The sequence below is a fragment of the Ictalurus furcatus genome, chromosome 4, assembly GCF_023375685.1.
Source record: "Ictalurus furcatus strain D&B chromosome 4, Billie_1.0, whole genome shotgun sequence".
NCBI lineage: Eukaryota > Metazoa > Chordata > Actinopteri > Siluriformes > Ictaluridae > Ictalurus > Ictalurus furcatus.
In genome coordinates this window covers 4,330,059-4,358,028 of record NC_071258.1, presented here as the reverse complement: position 1 = coordinate 4,358,028, position 27,970 = coordinate 4,330,059, and the positions used below count along the sequence as shown (strand labels likewise).

The 27,970-nt window shown below is 38.7% G+C and overlaps 1 protein-coding gene across 1 annotated transcript; it reads left to right on the top strand.

Moving 5' to 3' along the window:
- The first annotated feature begins 25 nt into the window (after positions 1–25).
- On the top strand, positions 26–27,386 carry LOC128606456 (protein mono-ADP-ribosyltransferase PARP6). Its single transcript, XM_053622591.1, has 23 exons — positions 26–504; positions 2,143–2,269; positions 5,215–5,292; positions 6,383–6,477; positions 7,450–7,510; positions 7,613–7,703; positions 10,022–10,088; positions 10,527–10,676; positions 11,631–11,781; positions 13,249–13,380; positions 15,146–15,241; positions 15,409–15,501; positions 17,997–18,122; positions 18,361–18,426; positions 21,280–21,347; positions 21,472–21,520; positions 21,648–21,760; positions 22,299–22,371; positions 23,738–23,807; positions 24,518–24,609; positions 24,689–24,752; positions 26,319–26,403; positions 27,284–27,386. Exons 2-23 carry the CDS (start codon positions 2,255–2,257, stop codon positions 27,384–27,386), a joined length of 1,938 nt encoding a protein of 645 aa, XP_053478566.1. The 5' UTR covers positions 26–504; positions 2,143–2,254.
- Positions 27,387–27,970: the final 584 nt, after the last annotated feature.

The window sequence follows — 27,970 nt, the reverse complement described above, 5'->3', positions numbered from 1 at the left end:
GGAGAGAGGGGAGGGGGGTAGGAGAGTGAGAGAGAGAGAGAGAGAGAGAGAGAGAGAGAGGAGAGAGAGAGATAGAGAGAGAGAGACAGTGGAGAGAGAGAGACACTTTTCTACCCTTGTTCTTCCCTCAGCCTGCAGTCAGCTGTAGATCACATGATCCTGGCGGATGTTTCCTGCTGCGCATGCTCAGCCTGCTCCGTGTTGTCAGGCAAAGAATACGCCAGCACTAGGAGCAGAGATCTGCAACAGATAAACACACACACACACACACACACACCCACACACCCACACACATTTGCAGCAAGCCAAGAAGGGGGAAATCAAACTCCAACAGCAAATGAAAATGGAGATGACTTCCTCATTAACCTACCTTCATTTTTAAATTTTGCTCAGACATTTCATGATCTTGTTCCAAGAGAAGAGAGGAGGAGGCATCACTGGAGGAAAGTCCATCGAAGGAGAAGGACTGCAAAGAGCTTGTCCCTCCATCTTTATTTTGTGAAGGTAAGAGATACAGGGATAAAAGAGGAGGAGAGAAAGACGGGGGAGGGGCGGCCTTGCCAGCATCCCTGATCTGATGTATGTATAGGTATGTCATGCAAACCTGTCAGAGGTATGTGAGGATAGTTGATGGTGTGTCAAGGACATGGACGAGGCAGAAGGGCAGCTGCCTGCAGAATTAGATGAATGAAATGAATGGCATCATTATCTGTGCAAATTCAGTATGCTTACACGAATCCTAACATTGTATAGGAAATGTGTTAGAGCCGCTCATTCTTGGATATATTCATGAATTCAAAACAGCTCTAGATGGCATTTTTATGGAGGGTCAGTTAAGAAGGTTCAAAAGGAGATGAACACTACAGGACGGAGGGATCACTAAAGACGACGAGGCAGAGGGAGAAGAGTTTTGCATTTTGAAAAGCTTTAGATAACCGCTTGTTTTCACTAATAACTTTCGAATACGTATTTAAGCACCGTTAAAACTCACAAACCTGTTTGCATTTGTGTTGAAATGTATGAAGGAGTACACCGAAAGCTTAATATTATATTATATTATTAATATTCAGCTCAAACAAGTCTGATGGGAAAAGTGAACAGCCAAATGAAGAGAACAGATTTGTCTTGCTTGAGATCATTGAGTTTCTCCGTGATTTAAACCACAGATTGTCCTCATAGCAAATATAGCATTACTCAAAGCTCTGTAATAGGGCCTTTCTTTTTAATATTAAATAATAATATAATTATTCTTTTTAATAATGTCAATGTTACCTTTGGAATAAATCAAAATAACCCACATAATTCTACTGTGAAGAAGTAATAAATACTGATAACACATAACTGATACATCATCATAATAATATAATATAACATAAAATTAATAATAATGCAATGTACATTATATTGGGCCAGAGTCCAAAAATTATAAACAATCTTGCAATAAATATTAAAAAGGTATATACTCTAAAGATTATATATATGTACATATATATATAGAGAGAGTATATATATAAAGTTCACAAATTCACATATAATATGTGATTTTCAGTCAGGTGTTTTTTTAAACTATATATTTTTTTTAAAATGATATTATCTTCATTATTCTGTCAACTGATTCAATATTATGTACTGTTTTTTTTTTCCTGTGTTGAGTATTTCCCATTGTAAGATTTAATCTTATTTTATTTCTTATTTAAAAAAAATTATTAAGCCATAAATTAATTATTGATAAAATATGGAAAAGTGGAACCCACAAAACTAATTTAAAACGTGCAGAAACATGAATGCACACATGTGCACATACACATACACACACACACACCTCTCACCCACACACTCTGCCATGATTCATGATACAGTTACACAAGCCAGAAACGGCTGTTGCTAAGATACACGGCAAGGTGCGGAGTCGATGATTAAGCAAAGACAGAGACAGAGAGTGATTATAAAGTGGTGTGATTAAACAGTACAGAGACAAACAAGTTCAGCCCCAAAAACTTGATTGGGAAATGAAAGCCGAGGCGCTGTCATCATTTTGACTCATCTGCAATTTGAGCTTGATACATTTCCCTTTAGAATAATGAGGTGTCATTTGTTGCTATTTTTACGTTCTTTTGCTTTACGATGTTTCTCTCTCTGCAGTTCTTCATACAGAAGCCACGGCGCTTCAGACTCCATGACTATTCCATGCCTTTGGGGTGTTTGATGTGAAATGGATGAGAACAGTCCAAACCTGTCCAAGCTTCATTTCTAAATGACTAATCCAATGGTAAAACTGCATCTTTAATCTTTAATAAGCTTGGGGTTGCTCAGGGGTCATGTGTGTACGAAGCTGACTACTGCTTTCTGACTTCCATTTTGACTTTATTGCCTCAGAGAGATTTATCCAAGGTGAAGTATGAAGAGAAGCTGAAGAGAAGGGCATGTTAATCACGAAAAACCCCGGGTTCCTGAGTGGGACATCAGAAAAGCGCTTGTTCTATTGTCCATAAGGAGATCAAATTCAAGTTCAAATCCTATGATGCAACAGATATATACAGTACATACACTCACCGAACACTTTATTAGGAAAACTTGTTCACCTTCATGCAATTACCTAATCAGCAAATTGTGTGGCAGCAATGCAATGCATAAAATCATGCAGAAACGGGCAAGCTCACATCAAACATCAAAATGGGGAAAAAATATGATCTCGCTGTTTTTGTCCGTGGCATGATTGTTGGTGCAAGACGGGCTTGTTTGAGTATTTCTATAGTTTCTAGAATTTTCTCAGATGGTGCAAAATACAAAAAATATCCAGTAAGTGGCAGTTCTGCAGATGGAAATACCTTTTTGATGAGACAGGTCAATGGAGAATGGCCAGACTGGTTCAAGCTGGGAGAAAGTAAGTCAGGTATCCACTTATCTCAGAATGCCCAACACATTGAACCTTGAAGTGGGTACAGGATCACCAAAACTGGACAGCTGAAGACTGGAAAATCATAGCCTGGTCTGATGAATCTCTATTTTTGCTGAGGCACATAGATTGTCAGAATTTGGCACGAACAGCATGAGTCCATGGACACAACCTGCCTTGTGTCAACAGTCCAGGCTGGTGGAGGTAGTGTAATCACGTGGGGAATATTTTCTTGGCACACTTTTGAGTATTGTTGCCGACCATGTGTATCCCTTCATAGACACAATTTACCCATCTTCTAATGACTACCTCCAGCATGATAACGCACCATGTCACAAATCAACAAGTCATCTCAAACTGGTTTCATGAACATGCCAACGAAATCAATGTTCTTCAGTGGCCTTCCCAGTCACCGGATCTGAATCCAATAGAACACCTTTGGGATGTGGTAGACCAGGAGATTCACTGCATGGAAGTCCACCAGAAAATTCTTCAGGGATTAGGTGATGCATTCATGTCAACATGGATCAGAATCTCAAAGGAATGTTTCCAACATCTTATGGAATCCATGCTACGAAGAATTGAGACTGTTTGGAGTAGTAGTATAGTATAGTGTTCGTAATAAAGTGCTCAGTATGTGTATAAACATGTATGTAAAGGTTACATAAAAAAGGCAAAAAACAATTCTAGACATAAATTCTGCAAAAAAAAAAATTCTTGGGCAAATTATAAAAGTATGTGCTATTATAAAAGACACTGCCACGGGTTGGGAAGATTTAACACAAGTAGTGGACAACACTTAAATGGAAAAAAAAAACCTACAGAGCCATAGCAAAGATCATAAACATCCCTGTCAGTACAAATGGCTTGATAATACGCAGGTGTAAACCGTGACATAGGTGTACCATGCTTGATTTCACAATGCACTCTCAGACTCATGATAAGGAAGTAAACAGTCACCCGAAAAGAGTTGCAGGATGACCTGAAAGCAGTAGGAACAACAGTTACACAGGAAACAATAAGCAGTGAGCTGCACCACAGTCCAATGCACCTGATCCAATGGTAAGAATGCATCTTTAATTAGTCAGGGGGTTGTCCTTCAGTGGTTGTGTGTATACAAAATCTGCTACAGCTTTCTGACTACCCTGCTCTCATTTAGCTCCTCAGCTCATTAACAGCCTTACATTGCTGATTTGAACTCACTTGTGCACATAGGTATGACCTCTGTTATAATGTCTGTGATATGACAGTAGGACTCAAAATCACTTTACTGGCTCAAGAGATACTGACAGATAATTCGTCCAAGGGATTCATCCAATCTGACGAGCGTCATGGTAACCTTTAAAAACCCAAATATGCAAATATATGGATTAATTTTCCTTTTTAGTATCGAGTCATGCATTAGTACATTGAACAGAATAGCTTATATAATCAGACACACTTCTGTGTAGTGTTTATAAGAGACAGAATCGCACTTTAGCGATTTTGTGTCACTACATGGTGCCTAGACTGCAGGTTAGGTGTGTATACCAGTTTCGTACAAATCACGCAAGGTTTAAAGTGCAGAACTGTGCACTTAAATGTGCCCGGGTGTATTGTTTAGTTGTTAAATATGTACTCTTTGTTGTAAGATTGACTATGTTGTCCTGAAGAAAGAAATATACACTGTATGATCAAAAGTTTGTGGACACCTGATCAAAACACTCATATGTGTTTGGTGAGCTTTTCATTCCAGCTTTAGTCCCCCTTTGCTATTATAATAACCTCCACTCTTCTGGGAAGGCTTTCCCACTAGGTTTTGGAGCATGGCCGTGAGGGTTTGCAAATTCAGCAACAAGAGCATTAGTGAGGTCAGGCACTGATGCTGGGCGAGGAGGCCTGGAGTGTAGCTGGCGTTCCACTCAAGTCCTTCCATCCAACCTTGGAAGACCATGTCATTAGGGAGCTTACTTTGTGCACAGGGGCACTGTCATGCTGGAACATGTTTAGGCCATTTAGTTGTAGTGAAAGGAAATTGTAATGCTACAGCATACAGATACACCCAATACAACTGTGTGCTTCCAGTCTTGTAGCAACAGTTTGGGGAACAACAGCATATGGGTGTGATGGTCAGATGTCCGCAAATGTTTGACCATGTTTGGCCATGTATAGCTCACAGATCAGCTTAGCACCTCTCTAGTTGTTATAGCTTCTTGTCTTTTCACTTTTCACTTCAGCATATTTAAATAAAAATGTATCATTGAGAGACTTGCTAATGTTGGTTAACTTGTGAAGACGTTTTAACGTGTCCCGAACGTAACTGAATGCTCTTCATGCAGGACGTCAAAGGCCAGTGTTGGACGGATGAGGAATCAGATGGAGAGAACGAGCCCGAGCAGTTCCTCTATGGAATTCAGGTAAACAGCAATCAACTGAAGCAAGCGAAAGAGAAAATCATTACGTATAATATTTACAATTACACCTGATTCAACGTTGTGAGTTAACATGCTGTGTTACACGTGTGCACTCGACTTGGTGTTTATTAAAGGCTTTTTAATACTCCAAGTCGATATACTGGCAGGGAGGATGAATTGAAGGAAAATCTGTAATCATACACAAGGAAAAGAGAATCAATATCAGATAATATTCTGAATGTAAAATTTTAGAACTAGGAAAACACTAAGGAAAAAAAAAAACAACATCGCTCAGAACTGTAAAAGAAGAAGAAGAAGAAGCCTTTATTTGTCACATAGACATTACCAGCACATTGAATTTCTTTTCTTCACATACCCCAGCTTGTTAGGAAGTCGGGGTCAGAGCACAGGGTCAGCCATGATATGGTGCCCCTGGAGCAGAGAAGGTTAAGGGCCTTGCTCAAGGGCTGAACAGTGGCAGCTTATTAGTGATAACATTTAAGTGTGAATATGATATTTATAAAACCAGTCGTTGTTCTGTTTTAGCAATTGTCATCAGATGGGAGAGTCTTAGAGAGTATCAGTAATGCTTAAAATGAAGTTTAAGGCTTTGTGCTAGTGAATTCAAATGACGTGACTCTATGACTATTGTAACACAGATGTTTCAATTAGTTTAATTAATTCTCTAACTAAATGTTTTTTTTATGTCTTATTTCTTGTGTGAAACTACATAAAATTACCGTAGAGTATACATTATTTTGTTTATTAGATCCTGGAAAGACCCATGAGACTAAAGCCTTGTTTGTAGTCATGCTCCATGTAGAATACATCTCAAAATATTAGAATAAACAATTTATAATCCAGAGATGCACCTGTGTGTGACAAATACAAAATATAAATTATGAGTGTAGGCTTTCCATACATGTATAAAAAGATCCAGAATGCATTCTTTAAACAACCTACAACTTAATAATATTTAGGGACCTCAGAGCTGTGAGCGTTTTACAGCGCATGGTGATATCTGGAATAGAGATTTAGGAAGTACAACAATTTAGCCATGGTGTTATAATGAACGTTTGTTTTCATCACACAGGGGAGCTGTGCAGCCGATCTGTATCGCCATCCCCAACTGGACGCTGACATCGAGGCCGTGAAAGACATTTACACGGACAGTGCCATATCAGTCAGGTATTTTAAGATGGGTCCTTGAGCAACAAAATGGCAACAAAAAGTTTACACACAGTGGTTATTATTTAATTTCATTTAATAATTCATAGCCTATTATATCAAATTGGCAGGTTATTCGTTACTAATTAGTAAGTAGGCTATCAACTTGCTGGCCTGGAATTACTAATATAGAAGCACAGTGATGCCATGCAAGAAAAAAAAACTCCCTATCATCATCTCGTTATTACGAGGAAAGCATCTCATTTCTGTTGTAACAAGAAATGAAAACATCTTGTTATAATGAGGAAACATCTCGATATTATGAAAAAAACATCACGTTATTACGAAAAAAACCCCCCATCACATTACTACGAGAAAACGTCTTGCATTGTGTTATTACAGCCTTGTGTTATTACAAGAAAACATCTTGTTGTTATGAGAAAAGAATCTTGTTATTACGAGAAAACATCTTGTTATAACAAGATATTAAAACATCTTGTTATTAAGAGAAAACATGTTGCAATGAGAAAACATCTTGCTGTAACAAAAAAAAATCATATTATTACAAGAAAATATCTTGCTATTACAAAACAACATCACGTTATTACAAGAAAAGCATTTCATTATGATGAGAAAAGCATCTAGTTGTTTGTTTGTTTGTTTTTTTTCCAGAAAAGCATCTTGTTATTACGAAAAAAAAACCATCTTGTTATTTTGAGAAAAAGGCCTTGTAATTATGAGAAATGACAAATGGTACAGTTGACAGATGGTACAAGTCGAATTTTACTTCATGCTTGTTTTAAACCACAAGAGATTTTGATGATGTCATGGAGTAGTATTGACCGTATACATACATTACAAAGGATTTGCAAATCCCAGTATTTATGAACATTGATTTATTCCTAGTAAGATACCAATCTAATAATCTAAAGTAAATAATAATCTCAGACACTTTCTATTCTTTCAATTTCTGTATTTTCCTACATCAAACAGAGAATATGGCACCATTGATGACGTGGATATCGACCTTCATATCAACATCAGCTTCCTGGATGTGCGTAATTCTACTGTGACCTTTGCAGTATTTAAATGAATAAAAGCACTCCTGGTGTTGTGTTATGAGTAATTGTAATTCTGTTACATATGTGGTTTGTAGGAAGAAGTTGCAACAGCATGGAAAGTCATTCGAACAGAGCCCATCATCCTCCGCCTCCGCTTCTCCCTCTCGCAGTACTTGGATGGACCTGGTAAGCAGTGAGTGCCTGTAAACGTTGCTGCTGGTTTATCTTTAGAGCAGCATGAATTTGTCTGTGGATGAATTGTACAAGATGCTCAGAAGGCCTGAGATCTCAGGACTATGCAGGATAGTATCAAGTATGCTACCTGTGGCTAGTATGGATCGCCTTCCTTTCTCTTTTACTTTTATGATGTCAGAATAAGGTTTAATTTCTGGCATCTACTTTATCTTTGGAATATAAACTGGAAGTAAATACATTACTTGCACATCGTCCAATCAAAGTACACAAAATGACCATCAGAATTGTAAGTTGTACAGTGCCCTCCACTAATATTGGCACCCTTGGTAAATATGAGCAAAGAAGGCTGTGAGAAATTGTCTTTATTTTTTAAAATTTTGATCTTTTGTTTAAAAAAAAAAAATCACAAAAATACTCTGCTCTCATGGATATCAAACAATTGCAAACACAACACAGGTTTATCAAAAAAAATCTTTGTTAAATATAGGTGTGCAACATTTATTCGCACCCCTATGAATTCATATGAGAAAAATATATTTGAAGTATATTCCCACTGACATTTACTTTTTTTAGTACACCTGGGTGACTAGGAACAGGAAATTGTTCAACCATGACTTCCTATTTCACAGGGGAATAAATATGAGGTAACACATAGGCCAAATTCCCTTAGTCATTCATAACAGTGGGTAAGGCCAAGGAATAAAGCTATGATGTGCAGCAAAAGGTGGTTGAGCTTCACAAAATGGGAAGTGTCTATAAGAAAATAGCACAAGCATTGAAAATGCCCATTTCCACCATCAGGGCAATAATTAAGAAGTTCCACTCAACTGGAAATGTTATGAATTAACCTGGAAGAGGATGCGTGTCTGTATTGTCTCAACACACTGTGAAGAGGACGGTTCGAGTGGCCAAAAAATCTCCAAAGATCACAGCTGGAGAATTGCAGAAGTTAGTTGCGTCTTGGGGTCAGAAAGTCTCCAAAACTACAATCCGAAGTCACCTACATCACCACAAGTTGTTTGGAAGGGTTTCAAGAAAAAAGCCTCTACTCTCATCCAAAAACAAACTCTCTTCAGTTTGCCAGACACTACTGGAACATCAAATGGAGCTTTTTGGTAATAAATACTAGAGGTGGTTTTGGTGCACACAGAGAGGTAGCCATATGGAAAAGTACCTCATGCCCACGGTTAAATATGGTGGTGGATCTTTAATGTTTTTGGGGCTATTTTTCTGCCAGAGGGCCTGGTCTTTTTGTTAGGATACATGGCATCATGGACTCTTATGAAATATCAACAGATATTAAATGAAAACCTGACTGCCTCTGCAAGAAAGCTTCAAATGGGCCGTGGTTGGATCTTTCAGAAATGATCAAGAACATACATCAAAATCAACACAAAACCGGTTTATTGACCACAAAATCAGGGTCCTGTCATGGCAATCCCAGTCCCCTGACCCTATATATATATATATATATATATATATATATATATATATATATATATGCAAAATATATATATCCACAAATGAACAATCAGTTCTCAAAGCTGATTTGTTGAAAGCAAGGAAAATGGACAAGCATAAGGATCTGAGCGACTTTGACAAGGGCCGAATTGTCATGGCTAGACGACAGGGTCAGAGCATCTACAAAACGACAGATCTTGTGGGGTGTTCCCAGTATGCAGTGGTTAGTACCTACCAAAAGTGGTCCAAGGAAGGACAACCAATGAACTGGCAACTGGAGTCATGAGCGCTCAAGGTTCACTAATCCGCGTGGGGAGCGAAGGCTAGCCTGTCTGGTCCGATCCCAAAGAAAAGCTACTGTAGCACAACTTGCTGAAAAAGTTAATGCTGGCTATGATAGAACACACAGTGCATCACAGCTTGCTGCATATGGTGCTGCGTAGCTGCAGGCCGGTCAGAGCGCCCATGCTGATCCCTGTCCAGCTCCGAAAGCTCCTACAATGGACACACGAGCATCAGAACTGGGTCATGGGGCAGTGAAAGAACGTGGCCTGGTCTGATGAATCATGTTTTCTTTTACATCATGTGGATGGCCGGGTGTGTTTGCGTAGCTGACCTGAGGAAGAGATTGCACCAGGATGCACTATGGGAAGAAGGCAAGCCGGCGGAGGAAGTGTGATGCTCTGGACAGTGTTCTGCTGGGAAACCTTGGGTCTTGGCATTCATGTGGATGTTACTCTGACATGTACCACTTACCACTTACCAAAACAATGTTTAATGTTATCTCTGAACGGTGTACATTCTTTGTGTTTGATACATTATAGTGTTTATCACTACATCTGTTACAGAACCCTCAGTTGATGTATTTCAACCTTCTAATAAAGATGGATTCAGCCTCGGACTTCAGCTGAAGAAGTAAGACATCGCCGTATTTGACAGCACAGAGTTAAATTAGTTGCACTGTTGCTTGTGACTTTTACAGAATCTGACAGCATGTTTCCTTTTGTTTAAATTTGCTGAAAAAGTGGTGGAAAATGTAAAGTTACAGCTTTATCTCTGGTTGTTACAAAGCACCGAAACTGGAGACTCCTTCCAAAAAATGTAAAATACTTACAGAACTTACTCACAGAAACCTCCGTCATAACAACAAAGCTAACTTTTTGCTAAGAACACCAACATTGCAGGAATTTCTATTTAATTAATTACTATTACTAATAAACTGTTAATTGAGAAAGCCAACATTGTGCAATTATGTTGCATGCTGGAAAATAACTCTAGTTTTGTTTCCATTTGAGTTAAAATACCCCACTTTGATCAGAACAGAACATAAATGAAGTGTGTCTATTACTTCAGGATCCTGAGCACCTTCATCTCTCAGCAATGGAAACACCTGAGTAATGAGTTCCTGAAAGTTCAGCAGGAGAAGAGGCACAGCTGGTTCAAGGCCGGAGGGACTATAAAGAAGTTCCGTGCAGGCCTCAGCATCTTCTCACCCATCCCTAAGTATGACAGCTGTTTATACTTCCTTTGTTTGGTCTACATTGTTATTTTCACTTTATTTCTTTAAGGAATTGAACTTTGTAAATTAGTGAAAGAACAATGTAGAACATACAGCACATGGCTCCTACACAGATACAACATAGTATCGACCACAGGCGATTGTTTTTAAGACAACAGCAAAACCAGTGAGTGCTTTACACAGAAAAACACATGTAGATGTTTATGAGACACTGCGCACTTCGCTAGTCCCGTCTGGATGCACGGCTTCTCCTAATGATGATTGGTAGACCTCTCAAAGGGTCTCAAAGGAATCTCGTAAGCAACCGCCAATCACATGGCTGACATGTCAACGTTAAACACATCAGCGCCAGTGAGAATCGTTTGGAGCACACTGTAGGTGCCATTTGTAAATATTGTAAATAGACTTTAAGTATAAAGTTAAGTTTAATTATTTGCATCTATTTCTGAAATGTGTAGTCTATAATTCTAGCTACTGTCCTGATAAGTCCAACCCCGATTCCAAAAAAGTTGGGACGCTGTGTAAAATGTAAATAAACACAAAATGCAATGATTTGCAAATCTCATAAACCCATATGTTATTCACAGTAGAACATAGAAAATGTTTAAACTGAGTAAATGTACCATTTTATGAAAACAAATAAGGTAATTTTGTATTTGATGGCTGCAACACGTCTTAAAAAATTTGGGATGGGTGCCATAAAAGTCTGGAAAAGTCAGTGTTACTTACTTGGTACCTGACAGCCAGTTTTTCAGCTCATATACAGCTCTGCAAGGACATTTAAATTATAAATATTGTTATGAAAACCATCACTGGATTGAAGAATAATGCTATAGATTTTGAACGTCCCATTTAATGTCCCTATTCTCCAAGGATGTACATATGTATATGTCATAACTGATGATTCATCATACCCAATGGCTCTGTCTTGGCTTCAGATCTCCCAGTTTCCCGCTGATCCAGGACACGGCGCTGAAGGGTAAACTGAATGTGCCTGAGCTGAGAATGACCCGTCTTATGAACCGCTCCATCTCCTGTACCATGAAGAACCCGAAGGGCGAGCTGTTCAGTTATCCCCCCAACAGCCAGGTCAGATAGCAGGCCTTTCCTAATGTACTCACACCTCACACACCAGCTTTTATCAACTGTATAATACCGAATGATAACAAAATGAACATTGAGACTCACTTATTGAACCTGTGAGTTATGTAATAGGAGAATGCTAGTTTTTCTCATTTGTCAGACATTGTAAGCTAACATTGTTCAATACAGACATCACAGGCCTAATGCACTGATAAAGTATTTCGAACATTACAAGTAGTGTGCAATGTTTATACACGGGTTTTATGATCGGTAAAGACAATCACAATTGCTGTTGTGCATTTTGCTTTGCTTTATGTTTCCGAATTTGCGGTTATGTTTTTGGTTTGTTTAAGGTGTTTTTTGATTTTGCTGAGGTGTTGTTGTGTTGTGGTTTTACTGGAGGTGTTTTTGTGCTTGTGGTTTTGCTGAGGTACTTTTGTGTTTGTAGTTCTGCTGAGGTATTTTTGTGTTTGTGGTTTTGCTGAGGTATTTTTGTGTTTGTGGTTTTGCTGAGGTGTTTTTGTGTTTGTGGTTTTGCTGAGGTATTTTTGTGTTTGTGGTTTTGCTGAGGTGTTTTTGTGTTTGTGGTTTTGCTGAGGTGTTTTTGTGTTTGTGGTTTTGCTGAGGTGTTTTTGTGTTTGTGGTTTTACTGAGGTATTTTTGTGTTTGTGGTTTTGCTGAGGTTTTTTTGTGTTTGTGTTTTTACTGAGGTATTTTTGTGTTTGTGGTTTGGCTGAGGTATATTTGTGTTTGTGGTTTTACTGAGGTATTTTTGTGTTTGTGGTTTTGCTGAGGTATTTTTGTGTTTGTGGTTTTACTGGAGGTGTTTTTTGTGTTTGTGGTTTTGCTGAGGTATTTTTGTGTTTGTGGTTTTGCTGAGGTATTTTTGTGTTTGTGGTTTTGCTGAGGTATTTTTGTGTTTGTGGTTTTACTGAGGTATTTTTGTATTTGTGGTTCTGCTGTTGTGTTTTTGTGTTTGTGGTTTTGCTGAGGTGTTTTTGTGTTTGTGGTTTTGCTGAGGTGTTTTTGTGGGGTTTTTTGTTTTACTGTCATGATTTTGGATTTTCGGTTGTGTTTGTGGTTTTGCTGAGGTATTTTTGTATTTGTGGTTTTGCTGTTGTGTTTTTGTGTTTGTGGTTGTGTGTTTGCTTTTGCTGTCATATTTTGGTTTGTTTGCTACTGTAGTCTATAGTGTCTTTTGTATATATTATAATGGATGTTCTTTTATTGTTGTTTGAATTTGACTGAAAGACTTGAAGGTTCTCCACATTTCTATACCGCCAAGCTGGAAATTTCCAGTCAAACGGTTCTTCACAGCTGACATTCGGTTATGGTGAAGCCATTTTGACAGCAGATGATTTAAAGCCACTCCAGGCTCTCCTCCTGAAGCTTGTCTCTCCCCTCGTCTGCCTCTGCCTAACGTGGCTGGCTGGCGCCCTTTCCCATAATGCTTTGTCTCCATTGACCCATCAGACTGTGGCAGTCCCGGTGGGCAGGGCTCCGGCGCAGATTACCACGCGGCAGCTGATTGAATTGTTTTTCTCATCCCAGGCGGGCGGCCACTGCAAGAACATCCCCACTCTGGAGTACGGTTTCTTAGTGCAGGTACCTACTTGATTCAAGCTTTACAACAGGAAATCAATACAATTCTTCACACATAAATAGACTAACTTCATCTTGCAACAAGCACTGAATGGATTTAACTCATGTTATTGTGTTAATTAACTGCTAACTCAACAAGTCTGCATCGCGCTCATTCACACATATGCATGATTCATGCAGCAGCATTGATGATTTGTCATAAATCTGTCAGAATCATCAGTGATGTGTGGCATTATCGTGGCTCTCACTTTACTCATCTGTGTGTTTGTGATGTCAAATTTACCAGACATCATTTAGAACATGAATGTAGGCAGTGAAGATGTATAAAACATTACCGAACAGAATAACAGGAACACGACTGGATGAAAGGCCTTCAGAATTTATAGGGAGTATAAATTGACATGCATTGTAAATGTGCCACTCAATGAAATCTAAAAAAGTACAAACAAACTGAACACAAAGCAAACAAAACAAGTTGTATATTTTGTATATTTAGTTGTATATTTATTTTCTCTATATCAGATTTCCTTTGGAAACAAAGAAACCATTGAAATAAATCTTTCATTGTTTTTCCTCTACCTCAGGTATTTTGGTTAAATAAACAACAACAACAACAAGAAAAAACTCAAATTGTTTTTTCCCCTCTAAATCAGTTTTTTTTTTAAACCAAACCAAATGAACAAACAAACAAATGAAAGATTTAAGTTGTTTTCCAAACATCAGATTTCTAAAAAATTAACAAGCAAAAAAAACACAAAAAAACCCCTTCTCAAATCAGATGTGAGACCTTTCAACATAATAAAATAAACAACAAAAAACACACATCTTTATCACATACTCATATATGTTTTTTTAAACAAACAAACAAACAACATCGGATTTTTATTTTTATTTTTACATCCGATTTCTTTGAAAGCAATCAAAAAATCAAACAAACCAACAAATAAAAAACAAACGCTTTGATTGTTTTCCCTGTATCTGATTTCTTAGAAAAATAAACAAGCAAACAACAACACCCTTAATTTATTTTCCCTTACATCCATTTCTTGGAGGGAGAATAGAGGTAGCTTACAAGAACAACTCATCACAGATCAAAGGGCTTGAAAATTTACAGACTGCTCCTTTAACAAAAATACAGACTGTTCCTTTAAAAATTTACAGACTGCTCCTTTAACAAAAATACAGACTGCTCCTTTAAAAATTTATAGACTGTTCCTTTAAAAATAATTACAGACTGCTCCTTTAAAAATTTACACACTGCTCCTTTAAAAAAAATACAGACTGCTCCTTTAAAAAATTACACACTGCTCCTTTAAAAAAATACAGACCGCTCCTTTAAAAGAAATTACAGTCTGCTCCTTTAAAAAAAATTACAGACTGATCCTTTAAAAATTTACAGACTGCTCCTTTAAGCAAAAATTACCGACTGCTCCTTTAAAAAATACAGACTGCTCCTTTAAACAAAAATTTTCAGGCTGCTCCTTTAAAAAAAATTTACAGACTGCTCCTTTAAAAAAATTTACAGACTGCTCCTTTAAAAAAATACAGACTGATCCTTTAAAAATTTACAGACTTCTCCTTTAAAAATAATTACAGACTGCTCCTTTAAAAAATACAGACTGCTCCTACAAAAATTTACAGACTGATCCTTTAAATGTGTTCTTATATAAGAGCTACATAATTGTTCTTGCATACTTGTAAACAGTGCAGCAGTGAGTTAATCGCTGTTCCCATAATCCACGTTTATTTCCTTCTTGTCCTCTTTCAGATAATGAAGTATTCTGAGCAGCGCATCCCGACACTGAACGAGTACTGCGTGGTGTGTGATGAGCAGCATGTCTTTCAAAATGGCTCCATGCTCAAGGTACCACACACACACACACACACACACCATGACACATGACACACATACAGTACATTACAGCCACATCACATCCATTACTGTAAATATTAATATGTAAGTAATTAATTGTGTAATAAAGTAGGGGTGTATTTATTTTCTCCGATAACTATGCTAATCTTTTCTTTTAGCCTGCAGTATGCACCAGAGAGCTGTGTGTGTTCTCTTTTTACACTTTGGGAGTGATGTCAGGTGCAGCTGAAGAGGTGGCAACAGGAGCTGAGGTACACACTTACACATAAATATATAAACATATAATATGCTTGCATTTCCACGTGCACATGTCTAGTGTGGCGGATGAGGACTGCGCAGTGTTTTACTAGCATCGTTAGCAGATTAGCAGCTCAAACGATCTGCACTAGCTACGTACACTCCAACAGATGCACCAACCGTCTCCGATACTTCCTTCCAAGCCTCAATTTTCTTTGTAATGTCTCTATACGCATTTAATAAGAGGTCATACTCTATATGACAGGATAAGGCCAAACCACAGTCATAAGTTTATCTTCGTTTGAGCACGTCAAACAGTAAATGGGAACTAATTGCACATCGAAACTAACTGTATGTGGCAAACTGAAGAAACATCAGACCACACACACCATTGGATTGGTCTGAGGAATCAATAGAGGCAATTGTTTGGATTTGTCACTGTAATGCATAATATATAATTTACAAAGACTTTTTTGTTTCTTTCCGGAAACTCATGGAACACAGACGGGTGGATTAACTGTACAGAAATGTCACGAATTCCCAAACTACGCAATGGTATATAGAACGCTGTTTTGTGATTTATCTCTACATACAGTACAACACATAATGTCTGTGTATGGTAAAAATGTGTAAAGGTGTCAGTTCACATTCAGATGGACATGCTGCAACCAACTGCTCAGTAGTTCCTCCAAAATCCAGGTTCATACTTGAGGAATAAATACATGGGATCTAAAAATAGTAAAGCCAAATCGAATTCAGTTCGTTTTAGTTTATTTGTATAGCGTGTTTAAGAATAGACATTCACAAAGCAACTTTATAGAAATCTGGGCCTGGAATTAAGTTTCTAGTCAGCGACAATGACAAGGATAAGTAAAAAACAATAACAACAACAACAACAAAACTTGCTGGGATGATTTGAGGAAGAAAACAGACTCAAAATGGAACCCGTCCTCTTCTGGGTGACACTGGAAGGATTGTAGTTATTATAGTAAACAGCAATACAATGAAAAGACAAAAAAGTACCAAATATGCTGAAAGTGTTCCAAACAACAACAACAACAACAATATAATAAATAATAATCACAGCTCAGAAGTACACTACCAGTGTGGTGGCAAGACCCTACGATAAACACTAGAACACAGAAGTACTTATGGTCATTGATGATTGGTCATCACTTTGATGATGGACAGGTGTGTGTGTGGGCAGGACTACTGATCTGAAGGCAAAGGATGCCAAAAAAGTGTAGGCGTTTCATGAGGTGGTCATGACACTGGCATTTAACATGGATTCAGAAAACATTTGACTAACAGCTATGACTCCTTCCATCTGTCACACCTGCTGTGAAGAATGCTGTGCATATCATGTTGCAGGATGAAAACAACTGCAGCGTTAATGTGTGGCAGTCTGGGAAAATCCTTCAGATGACCAAAGTTCTGCTATACTGTATACCGTCTATCCTGAACTGAAATATGTTTCCCTTTTTCTCAAACACATGATTTCAGATCAGGCGGAACGGTGGCTTAGTGCTTAGCGCGTTTGCCTCACGTCTCTGGAGTTGGGGGTTCGAGTCCTGCCTCCACCCTGTGTGCATGGAGTTTGCATGAAGTTCTCCTCATGCTTCAGGGGTCTCCTCCGGGTACTCTGGTTTCCTCCCCCAGTCCTGTGTCATGTGGTTGACATTTCCAAATTGTCCATAGTGTGTGTGCGATTGTGCCCTGCGATGGGTTGGCACGGTGTCCCCCGCCTTGTACCTGGAGTCCCCTGAGATAGGCTCCAGGCTCCCCGTGACCCTGTGTAGGATAAGAGGTACAGAAAATGGATGGATGGATTTAAGTCCAATTATGCTCTGCCTACTTATACATTTATAACCTAATACTTATGGAACAACAACGTTACTGCCAAATTCGAATAAATGATACATCTACAGTAGGAAAAGACTTGTAGCTTTGATTGTAAGCATCATTCCCATCAGACTCTGTCTCATTACCTGAGGTAAAAGTCGCTCAAACACAAGCCTCGTTGTCATCTCGTCACTCTACTGATCTCTTTTCACGCTAACATCAGTGGTGAAATAATCGCTGAGTCATTATTTAACAGAATCAGTTCTGTTCCGTTTGACGAAACTTCCTTACATTAGGTTATTTAAGCGTTTTAAAACATTGTTCGCTGTTGTGTGTACAGAGCGTGCAAGCGCTTTTCTCTGTTCTGATGATGATGTGATGGTATAGGAGCAGCACAGACATTTTGACAGTCGGTTTCTGATTACAAACTGATTTGATTAGACTTATGTCCACTGTGTTATGGTACATAGTGTAGCTATCCAACAACGTTTTCAAAATGTGACATAACCGTGTGAGGAAATCACACTTAGCTAGCAGCTAACTACACTTAGTAGAGACAGCCGACTGGTTTTCCCAAACCAACTCTATGTGAGGTGTCATTGTTGCTGTATGGCGGATTGACTCGAGTTCTTGTGTGCTGTGTGTTCTTTTGGATGTTGTTGTGCAGGTTGTGGATCTTCTAGTTGCCATGTGTAGAGCTGCTCTAGAGTCTCCAAGGAAGAGCATCATCTTTGAGCCATATCCCTCGGTAGTCGACCCCACTGACCCCAAAACACTCGCCTTTAACCCCAAGGTGACTGTCCATCTTCTCTTATGCAATATCATTGGGTGTTTGTATTTTACAATTCCTGACATGACATTACTTATTACCCTCAGAGATACTCTCTCAAATCTACTAACTGATTTTTTATATGACGCTGTCCAGTGATAATCTCTTTCTACTTTAATTTATGCAAAATTGTGTTTTATGTAGATTATGTAGTTTAGTCTGTTTGTATGCCATGTGTTTCTCCATGGACGGTGGGCCACAGAAGAAGAATTATGAAAGACTGCAGAAGGCGCTAGACAGTGTTATGTCCATACGAGAAATGACCCAGGTATGGTTTTGTATTCATGTGTATACTAATACCAAATTCCAGCAGTAAGGGACAGTTATTCATGAGTCTTCAGTTTAACTGTCCTTTTGATATGTCTGTCTTTGGTGTAACTTTACTATGAGGCTGTCCTTCTGCTGTAAATTTATTAGACGTGTCTGCCTTTGCTTTAAGTGTCCATGTTTTGCTTTAACTCTATTGTGAGTAACTGTAATAACTGTGAGTGTGTCTTTGGGGTAACTGCACTATGAAGGGTGAGGGAGTGTGTCTTTGGGGTAACTGTACTATGAAGGGTGAGGGATCTTTGATGTTACTGTACTGACGGGCAGCTGTGGCTCAGGTGGTCGAGTGGGTTGTCTACTAATCGTAGCGTTGGCAGTTCGATTCCCGGCCCACGTGACTCCACATACCGAAGTGTCCTTGGGCAAGACACTGAACCCCAAGTTGCTCATGATGGCAAGTTAGTGCCTTGCGTGGCAGCTCTGCTACCATTGGTGTGTGAGTGTGTGTGTGTGTGTGAATGAGTGAATGAGACACAGTGTAAAGCGCTTTGGATAAAAGCGCTATATAAGTGCGCCATTTACCATTTAATTTGGGTGAGTGCACCTTTAGTGAAACTACTATAAGTGAGTGTGTCTATGGTATATCTACTTGTGTATCTCTACTATAAGGGGTGAAGGAGTATATTTTTGGTGTTACTGTACTATGGAGGTTGAGGGAGTGTGTCTTTGGTGTAACTTCACTATAAGTGAGTGTGTCTATGGTATAACTACTTGTGTATCTCTACTATAAGGGGTGAAGGAGTATATTTTTGGTGTTACTGTACTATGGAGGTTGAGGGAGTGTGTCTTTGGTGTAACTTCACTATAAGTGAGTGTGTCTATGGTATAACTACTTGTGTACCTCTACTATAAGGGGTGAAGGAGTATGTCTTTGGTGTAACTATACTATAAGTGAGTGTGTCTATGGTATAACTACTTGTGTATCTCTACTATAAGGGGTGAAGGGAAGGAGTATGTCTTTGGTGTAACTGTACTATAAGTGAGTGTGTCTATGGTATAACTACTTGTGTATCTCTACTATAAGGGGTGAACGAGTATGTCTTTGGTGTAACTGTACTATAAGTGAGTGTGTCTATGGTATAACTACTTGTGTACCTCTACTATAAGGGGTGAAGGAGTATGTCTTTGGTGTAACTATACTATAAGTGAGTGTGTCTATGGTATAACTACTTGTGTATCTCTACTATAAGGGGTGAAGGGAAGGAGTATGTCTTTGGTGTAACTGTACTATAAGTGAGTGTGTCTATGGTATAACTACTTGTGTATCTCTACTATAAGGGGTGAACAAGTATGTCTTTGGTGTAACTGTACTATAAGTGAGTGTGTCTATGGTATAACTACTTGTGTACCTCTACTATAAGGGGTGAAGGAGTATGTCTTTGGTGTTACTGTACTATAAGTGAGTGTGTCTATGGTATAACTACTTGTGTACCTCTACTATAAGGGGTGAAGGAGTATGTCTTTGGTGTAACTATACTATAAGTGAGTGTGTCCATGGAATAACTACTTGTGTATCTCTACTATAAGGGGTGAAGGAGTATATTTTGGTGTAACTTTACTATAAGTGAGTGTGTCTATGGTATAACTACTTGTGTATCTCTATTATAAGGTGTGAAGGACTATATTTTGGTATAACTTTACTATAAGTGAGTGTGTCTATGGAATAACTACTTGTGTATCTCTACTATAAGGGGTGAAGGAGTATATTTTTGGTGTTACTGTACTATGGAGGTTGAGGGAGTGTGTCTTTGGTGTAACTTCACTATAAGTGAGTGTGTCTATGGTATAACTACTTGTGTACCTCTACTATAAGGGGTGAAGGAGTATGTCTTTGGTGTAACTATACTATAAGTGAGTGTGTCTATGGTATAACTACTTGTGTACCTCTACTATAAGGGGTGAAGGAGTATGTCTTTGGTGTAACTATACTATAAGTGAGTGTGTCTATGGTATAACTACTTGTGTACCTCTACTATAAGGGGTGAAGGAGTATGTCTTTGGTGTAACTGTAATATAAGTGAGTGTGTCTATGGTATAACTACTTGTGTACCTCTACTATAAGGGGTGAAGGAGTATATTTTGGTATAACTTTACTATAAGTGAGTGTGTCTATGGAATAACTACTTGTGTATCTCTACTATAAGGGGTGAAGGAGTATATTTTTGGTGTTACTGTACTATGGAGGTTGAAGGAGTGTGTCTTTGGTGTTACTGTACTATAAGTGAGTGTGTCTATGGTATAACTACTTGTGTACCTCTACTATAAGGGGTGAAGGAGTATGTCTTTGGTGTAACTATACTATAAGTGAGTCTATGGAATAACTACTTGTGTATCTCTACTATAAGGGGTGAAGGAGTATATTTTGGTGTAACTTTACTATAAGTGAGTGTGTCTATGGTATACCTACTTGTGTAACACTACTATAAAGGCTGCGGGAGTATGTCTTTGGTGTTACTGTGCTATGATGGATTACTGAGTGTGTCTTTATTCTTACGGTACTATGTGCAATAAATGAGTGTGTCCTTAGTATTACTCTGCTATTGCAGATGAGGATACTGGATGTGGGAGAATTTCTTTGGTGTTCCTGTATGAGGAGGGATGAAGAAGTCTATCTTTAGTGTAACTGTACTACAAGGGATAAGTTAGTATGACATTGGTGTAGCTAATGTATACTATGAGGAATGAGGAAATGTTTGGTGTCCTTGTACTCTGACTGATAAGTATAAAGACGTCTGTCTTTGCTACAGATATTTTGTTGTCTTTTGTGTAATTGTGGCACTGCGTATGTTAACAGGGATCCTATCTGGAGATAAAGAAACAAATGGATAAACTCGACCCCCTGGCTCATCCTCTACTACAGTGGCAAGTGACATAAATACATTTTTTAATGTACAGTTCATCACACAGTTTCATAATCCTGCACACCTAGTAGTCTTTCTCTTGTATTGTTTGTGCTTTCTGATTGTGTTCTTCCGACCTTCCTCAGGATAATATCCAGTAACAGGTCTCATATCGTCAAACTGCCTCTGAGTAGGGTATGCTACTCCTTCTCTGCTAGCCTGGCATGAGTGAAATTCAGTACTAATTTATTCACTGATATTTCATTAAGTTATATGCTACCTTATTACCTGCTGAGTCTGAACGATATTTCTGTTTGAGCAGCAGCTGAAGTTTATGCACACGTCCCATCAGTTCTTGCTCCTGAGCAGCCCACCTGCCAAAGAAGCTCGATTTCGGACAGCCAAGAAGCTCTATGGCAGCACCTTTGCATTTCAGTGAGCAGTTTTATTTTTACGGGACAACCGTTAGTGGTGGACATACTGTAAATGTGTTCGAAACTTTAAGCTAACCAGAATAAGCATGCATGGTTGCTTTTTTTTTTCTCTCAATTTGAACATAAAGTTTGCACAGTGGTGTCAGTGTGTACTGAATTTGTCCCAAGCTTATAGGTAGGTAGACATATTCAATTTAAACTCAAGCAACTCTAGGTGTTCATTTTATTCCAATTTTACCTGCATGTTGGCTTTCAGATCTTTATATATAAATATACTGCAACTTCATCGTGATGACCCTATTGTATTTTTGTCCTTATAATGTCCTTCTAATACCCTTAAAATTCCCCAAACAGTCATATAATTAGTCGATATTTGTTTAGAAATGTTTAGTTATTGATGTGTGAAAAGAACAGATCGATGTTAAATGGCAATAGGAACAACCTCTATAGTTAATTATTTATAAATTGATATATTCAGAGCTTATACTTATAGACCTATCCCTCTCTTTTTATCCCCCTCCCTCTCTGTACCACTCTAGTGGTTCTCATATCGAGAACTGGCACTCTGTTCTGAGAAATGGACTAGTCAATGCCTCCTATACCAAATTACAGGTATGTATCTTTGTACTGTAAGGCGATCTGGTCCAGGGTAGTGGTTCAGACCCATGGGCTTTGACAGTAGCAAATGTAATTGTACTGTTTCAGGTCATAAGAGGCATGTTTGCTGCGCTTGATGATTACATACACTCCAGTGTGATGTTCATGCTGCAGTAATAAATCAAATATTGAACATAAAATTCTTGAAACTAAAAGCTTTTCTTTTTACAACCCTACCACTCTTGTTAGTAAGCACTTTATCCTCATCAGGGTCATGCTGGATCCAGAGCCATATCCTATCCAGAATATATTCACACCACTCGCCCCTGTGATAGGCTCCGGATACACAGCAACCCTGATTAGGATAAAGCGGTTTCTAAAGAATAATGGATACGGTAAATGAATTAAAAGATGGTGGGTTAATCCTACTAGTTGTTGTTTCTTTTCTGTTATATTTCTGTTTTTGACCAAGTACATACCTTACAGTAAATATCCAAGTAAATATCTTAACAAAGATATATATATATATTTTTTGATAAACCTGTGTTGTGTTTGCAATTGTTTGATATCCATAAGAGCAGAGTATTTTTGTGAAAAGATCAAAAAGTTTTTTCACAGCCTTCTCTACTCATAATTACCAAGGGTGCCAATATTAGTGGAGGGCACTGTATACTACAAAAAAGTTTGTGGAACCCTGACCATCACAGCCATACAGTATGTGCTTTTTTGAACATCCCATTCCAGATTTATTCCCCCTTTATTGTTATAATAGCCTCCAGTCTTCTGGGAAGGCTTTCCACTAGATTTTAGAGCATGGCAGTGGGGATTTGTGTTTATTCAGACACAAGAGCATTAGTGAGATCAGGCAATGATGTTGGCTGAGGAGGCCTGGGGTGCAGTCAGTGTTCCAATCCCAAAGGTGTTCAGTGGGGTTGAGGTCAGGGCTCTGTGCAGGACACTCAAGTTCTTCCTCTCCAACCTTGGAGCTCGCGTTATACACAGGGGTATCGTCATGCTGGAACACGTTTGGGCCTCTTAGTTCCAGTGAAGGGAAATTGTAATACTAGAGCGTACGTTCACTACAGTTGTGTGCTTCCAACTTTATAACAACCGTTTTGGAAAGAACAACATATGGGTGTGATCCTCAGATGTCCACAAACTTTTGGCCACATAGTGTATTTCAGATTTGTGAGGTAACAAGCTGTGAGAGTCCGTGAAGTGAGCTGTTAAATTTAATTTGAACAGTTTGTATCAGTATCAGTCTGGATGTTTTAGCTTTAGCAAGTTAGGTTAACTGTAGGTCGATTAGAACCTCAGCTGAACCATGACTAACATTCTTAGTTAGACTAATATCAGACGATCTTCCTCTCTTCAACCCAAGCTGCATGGGGCAGCCTATGGGAAGGGCATCTATCTCAGCCCCATCTCCAGCATATCTTTTGGATATTCAGGTAGGCCTCTCAGCTGGAATCATGTCATGGCACCATGTCTCTGTCATGCTCACGGTTTTCTCATCATGTGCTTTCGTTGCCATGCTGTTTATATGGTGCTCATGGATGTGCGTTGCCCAAACTTAACATCATTACATTACTTCCCATCCTATCCATGGTTGGGGTTTGTTAGTTAGTTGTATTGTTTGTACTGTCATTTCTTTATCTGTTTCATGTATTTACCCAACAAATACATATCAGATGTGAGCTCAATTACCGAGCTAACATCATACAAAACTAAAGAAAATGACCCTGTGTCTTAGCTGATCGACAGCATTTGGGATAAGAGAGGAAAAGGTGTAAATGTTTATTTTTAGGCCAAAATGTCCCTTTAAGGGTCTCGTATTAGAGAATAAAATATAGAAACATCGGCAAATAATACTCATAGTGCACACAGTGGGTGCTTGAAAACAACTATAAACTCTCATAAGATGTTATGACTTATAAAAGCCTCATATCTGGTGTAATATGTGGACAGTTTTATTGTAGTCGGTGTCATATGTATAATAATGTTTCATGTGATTGACTGTAGGACCTCTGCCATTAATCATATTGTGTTTTTCATCCATCATCAGTGCTTCATGGTGTGATGCATGGGCTTCAGTGGAAGTGCTGTATAAAAATATTGGATATTAAAGCTCAGGTTTGTGTGTGTGTGTGTGTGTGTACAGGAATGGGTAAAGGACAACACCGGATGCCGACTAAAGATGAACTGGTGCAGCGCTATAACCGTATGAACACAATTCCACAGGCAAGACCTTCAGTATCTTCAGGAGCGTAATGTATTTGGCTCAGTTAAGGACTGTCTTTTGTTGTAATTATTATTATTATTTTTTTTACAGAGTCGCCCGATTCAGTCACGATTCCTACAGAGTCGGAATCTGAACTGCATTGCACTTTGCGAAGGTCAGTAACCCAAACATGCCTAGCTGAGTGTGAGAAATTTAGAGATAGGTGAGGCGTGAACTGTATTTTTATTATAATGAAACCCGAGACTGCAGCGTTTAGTAGTCTGTGAGTCTCCCAGTGTTTGATAGATGTTACTGTAAACTAGTGCGAGAGATGAGTTATTCCCCCTGTACTGAAGATTGTGTCTGGCCTGCAGATTCTTTTGCAGGTGCAATAAACATTATTGTGCTTCATCTGTGTTCCTAAAAATAAATCATGACAACTCATTTTTATTTGAACTTGTACGGTAAGCATAAAATATATAAAAGTTACACAGGGCCCATTGGTCTGTTTGCCTAGTCTGATTACTTTATAATTAAGGGCTTTAAGATTTACAGTGTTTATTGAGTTTGCTTCATGGTGCATTAACCCCCTTATTGTGGACCAAAATAACCACTCACAATCATTTCCTGCATGAAATGACCAAAAATGTTCAGTATTGTAGATTAGAAAAAGCATTTTATAGCATATTCTTAGCCAAAGAACATAGACCTTAACAAGAACGGATTTAATATTGTACCACAGAACTATAAGGACGTATATGGCGGACGTTTTTGCATAAACAGATTTAAAAACAAGTGACATATGCTGAAGTTTTCCGTAAGGGAACATTAATTTAACATTTATGGAAGGAGTCTCCAGTGTCAGTGCTTTAGTAGTCAGTTTGTTTACCCGTAAAGTCTTAATTTAACTGACTGACAGTTTAGAGCTGCTGTAAGTCGTGTCACAGACTTTTTGCAACATTAAACATAAGTATTAATAAATAGATCAAAAGTACAATGTGTCGTTCCTTAATTAATAATAAAAAAATATTATTGTTGGCAAATTGCTGCAGTATACGAGGAATAAAAGACTTCAGGTCATACTGTTATTAAAAAAAAAATAAACAAACAAAAAAAAAACATCAGAGTGGTAACAGTAAATCTATCATTGATTATTTTCCAATAACAGCACACCATCCAATATTTTATTCTTTATACAGTATATTGTTATTATTTAATGATTTATTTGGTGGATTCTGGTGATTAGTTTGTGCCTCTGCAGTTTTTCTGCCCAGCTAAAGTCCAACATGTTTGCAGCCCCACCCCTTCCCACAAGGTCCTCAGAAAACATATGCATTTTATATACGTTAAAGAAAATAAAAAAGAAAAGGGGGGGGGGGGGCAACAACTAGAAGTACCAATTTCACTCAGACTTCTTTTTGTAAGGGGATCAGGAAAATGCAGCTGCTGGTGATGCTGTGGGAAAGCGCAGGGCTGGAAATATACTCTCTGAAGATTTTTATGCATTAAACGCTTTCTGCCATGGGATTGTATCAGTATTGGATTGTGTTGGGATCGTTTGGGAGATCACCTCACACGGGTGCTCTTAGAGACGTTGTTTAGGTTTGCACTCGAGTGTGAGTGCATGGAGTGATTAGTTCTTGCCTAAACTAACCACCTCAAGCCTTAATTAAAGCAGAGTGAATTCTGTATGATGTTTGCATGAGGTTTAATGTTTTTAATTTGATATGCTGTGTCACAGTGATCACATCCAAGGACCTCCAGAAACATGGAAACATCTGGGTGTGTCCTGTTTCGGACCACGTGTGCACACGCTTCTTCTTTGTGTGAGTACCTGTGTGTGTAACAATTTAGAACTGACCGTGTGTGAAGAGTGTGTGTCTGGTATGTATGATTTCCCGTGAACATGTCCAGTCACTTTAGACTCTACCACCAGGTGGCGATGTTGGACCAAACATGAATCCACACTGACGCACTGCCTCTCTGGCTTTTATTCCCAGCCCTGGTCCTGGAGTCTTGCACATATTCATGTTTTCCATTTTTTCCCATTATTCCCTGCTTCCAACACAGCTTATTCAACTAATTAACTAAACAGTAGTCCTTCCTGAGTTAAATTGGGTGTGTTAGGGCAGGAAAAACACTCAAATGTTCAGCACAAGGGTACTCCAGGACCATGGTTGAGAACCTGCAGTGACCTACATTACAGTTTGACTGCCAGTTATCTTTTTATTAAACCAGATAACTATTCATTTACAAAACAGACAAAAACAACACCAGTGTTCCATGAATAATTTATTAGTAATAATATTCCTGATGAACTCTTCTTCCTCCATGCAACGTAGTCCATTAGCAGTAAGGTTCTGTTACTAAGCAACATTATGGACTAATATTAGGTAATTCCTAACTTATATCTGCGATTACATCAGTGATAACGGCAATTAAATGTAACTTTAAAAGGATAAAACTACAGTGTATCACTCTTTAATACATTTAAAATTGATTTCATTGTCAAATTGATAGGGTGTAAACGGAATAAAATACGCTGGGACATGCTGTTAGTGCAAAATCAGTGATTATTTTCCTCTAACAGCACATCTCATTGTTTTATTCCTTATAACTATAACTATAAGAGAGTTCATGCTTGAACTAGTAGGAGTTTGTCACATACTGTTCTTACGTCTTCCTCTCTCTCTCTCTCTCTCTCAGATATGAAGATGGCCAAGTAGGAGATGCTAACATTAACACCCAGGAGCCCAAAGTACAGAAGGAGATCATGCGTGTGATTGGCACTCAGATCTACTCGGGCTGAGAGGAAACCTCCTGGGCGTCTGCAGGGACTCGGCACTGCAGAACCAGCTGTAGCGCCTTAGCTTTGGCTCAGAGTGAAGAAGCAGGAGAGCCGAACCTTTCAATCCCGCTCTGTCCTCCCATGTGCTTCTCTTCTACCTTTGTTCTTTCTTCTTTTCCTGGCTTTCATGAGGAGGTTTGGATGTGCACCCCTCCCTTCTCCCTGTGTGGTTTGTCCTGTTCAGGGTAGCTGAGACTAATGGACTATCCTCTTCCTCCTCCCGGAGCAGGAAGTGATATGAAAGTATAATGGCTGAGCAAGCTTCATGTGGAAGTATTTTATAAGGCACACTATAAAGAGCCAACTTTTGGCACACTGTGCCCATAGGCAGTTTCACAGCCAGCGAATGCTAACGAGGGAACAGAATTTCACACGACTCACGGCTCAGACTCTCATCTACGTGCCACCTCATTCCAGAGCGATGGATGAGACGCCTGATTGGATCCCTAAATCTGTCAATCAAACTGATATGAACTCACCCAAGCATGGGCTGCTATCTTTCTATCCTCGGACACTCGGTTTCATTTCCTTTCAGTCCTGAGCTT

What these genes read in the sequence shown, in the direction of transcription:
- LOC128606456 (XM_053622591.1), top strand. An exon ending in AGGTGGCAACAGGAGCTGAG is followed by an intron (nt 15,502 to 17,996) that starts GTACACACTTAC and finishes GTTGTTGTGCAG; the next exon opens with GTTGTGGATCTTCTAGTTGC. An exon ending in CTGCATTGCACTTTGCGAAG is followed by an intron (nt 24,753 to 26,318) that starts GTCAGTAACCCA and finishes GCTGTGTCACAG; the next exon opens with TGATCACATCCAAGGACCTC.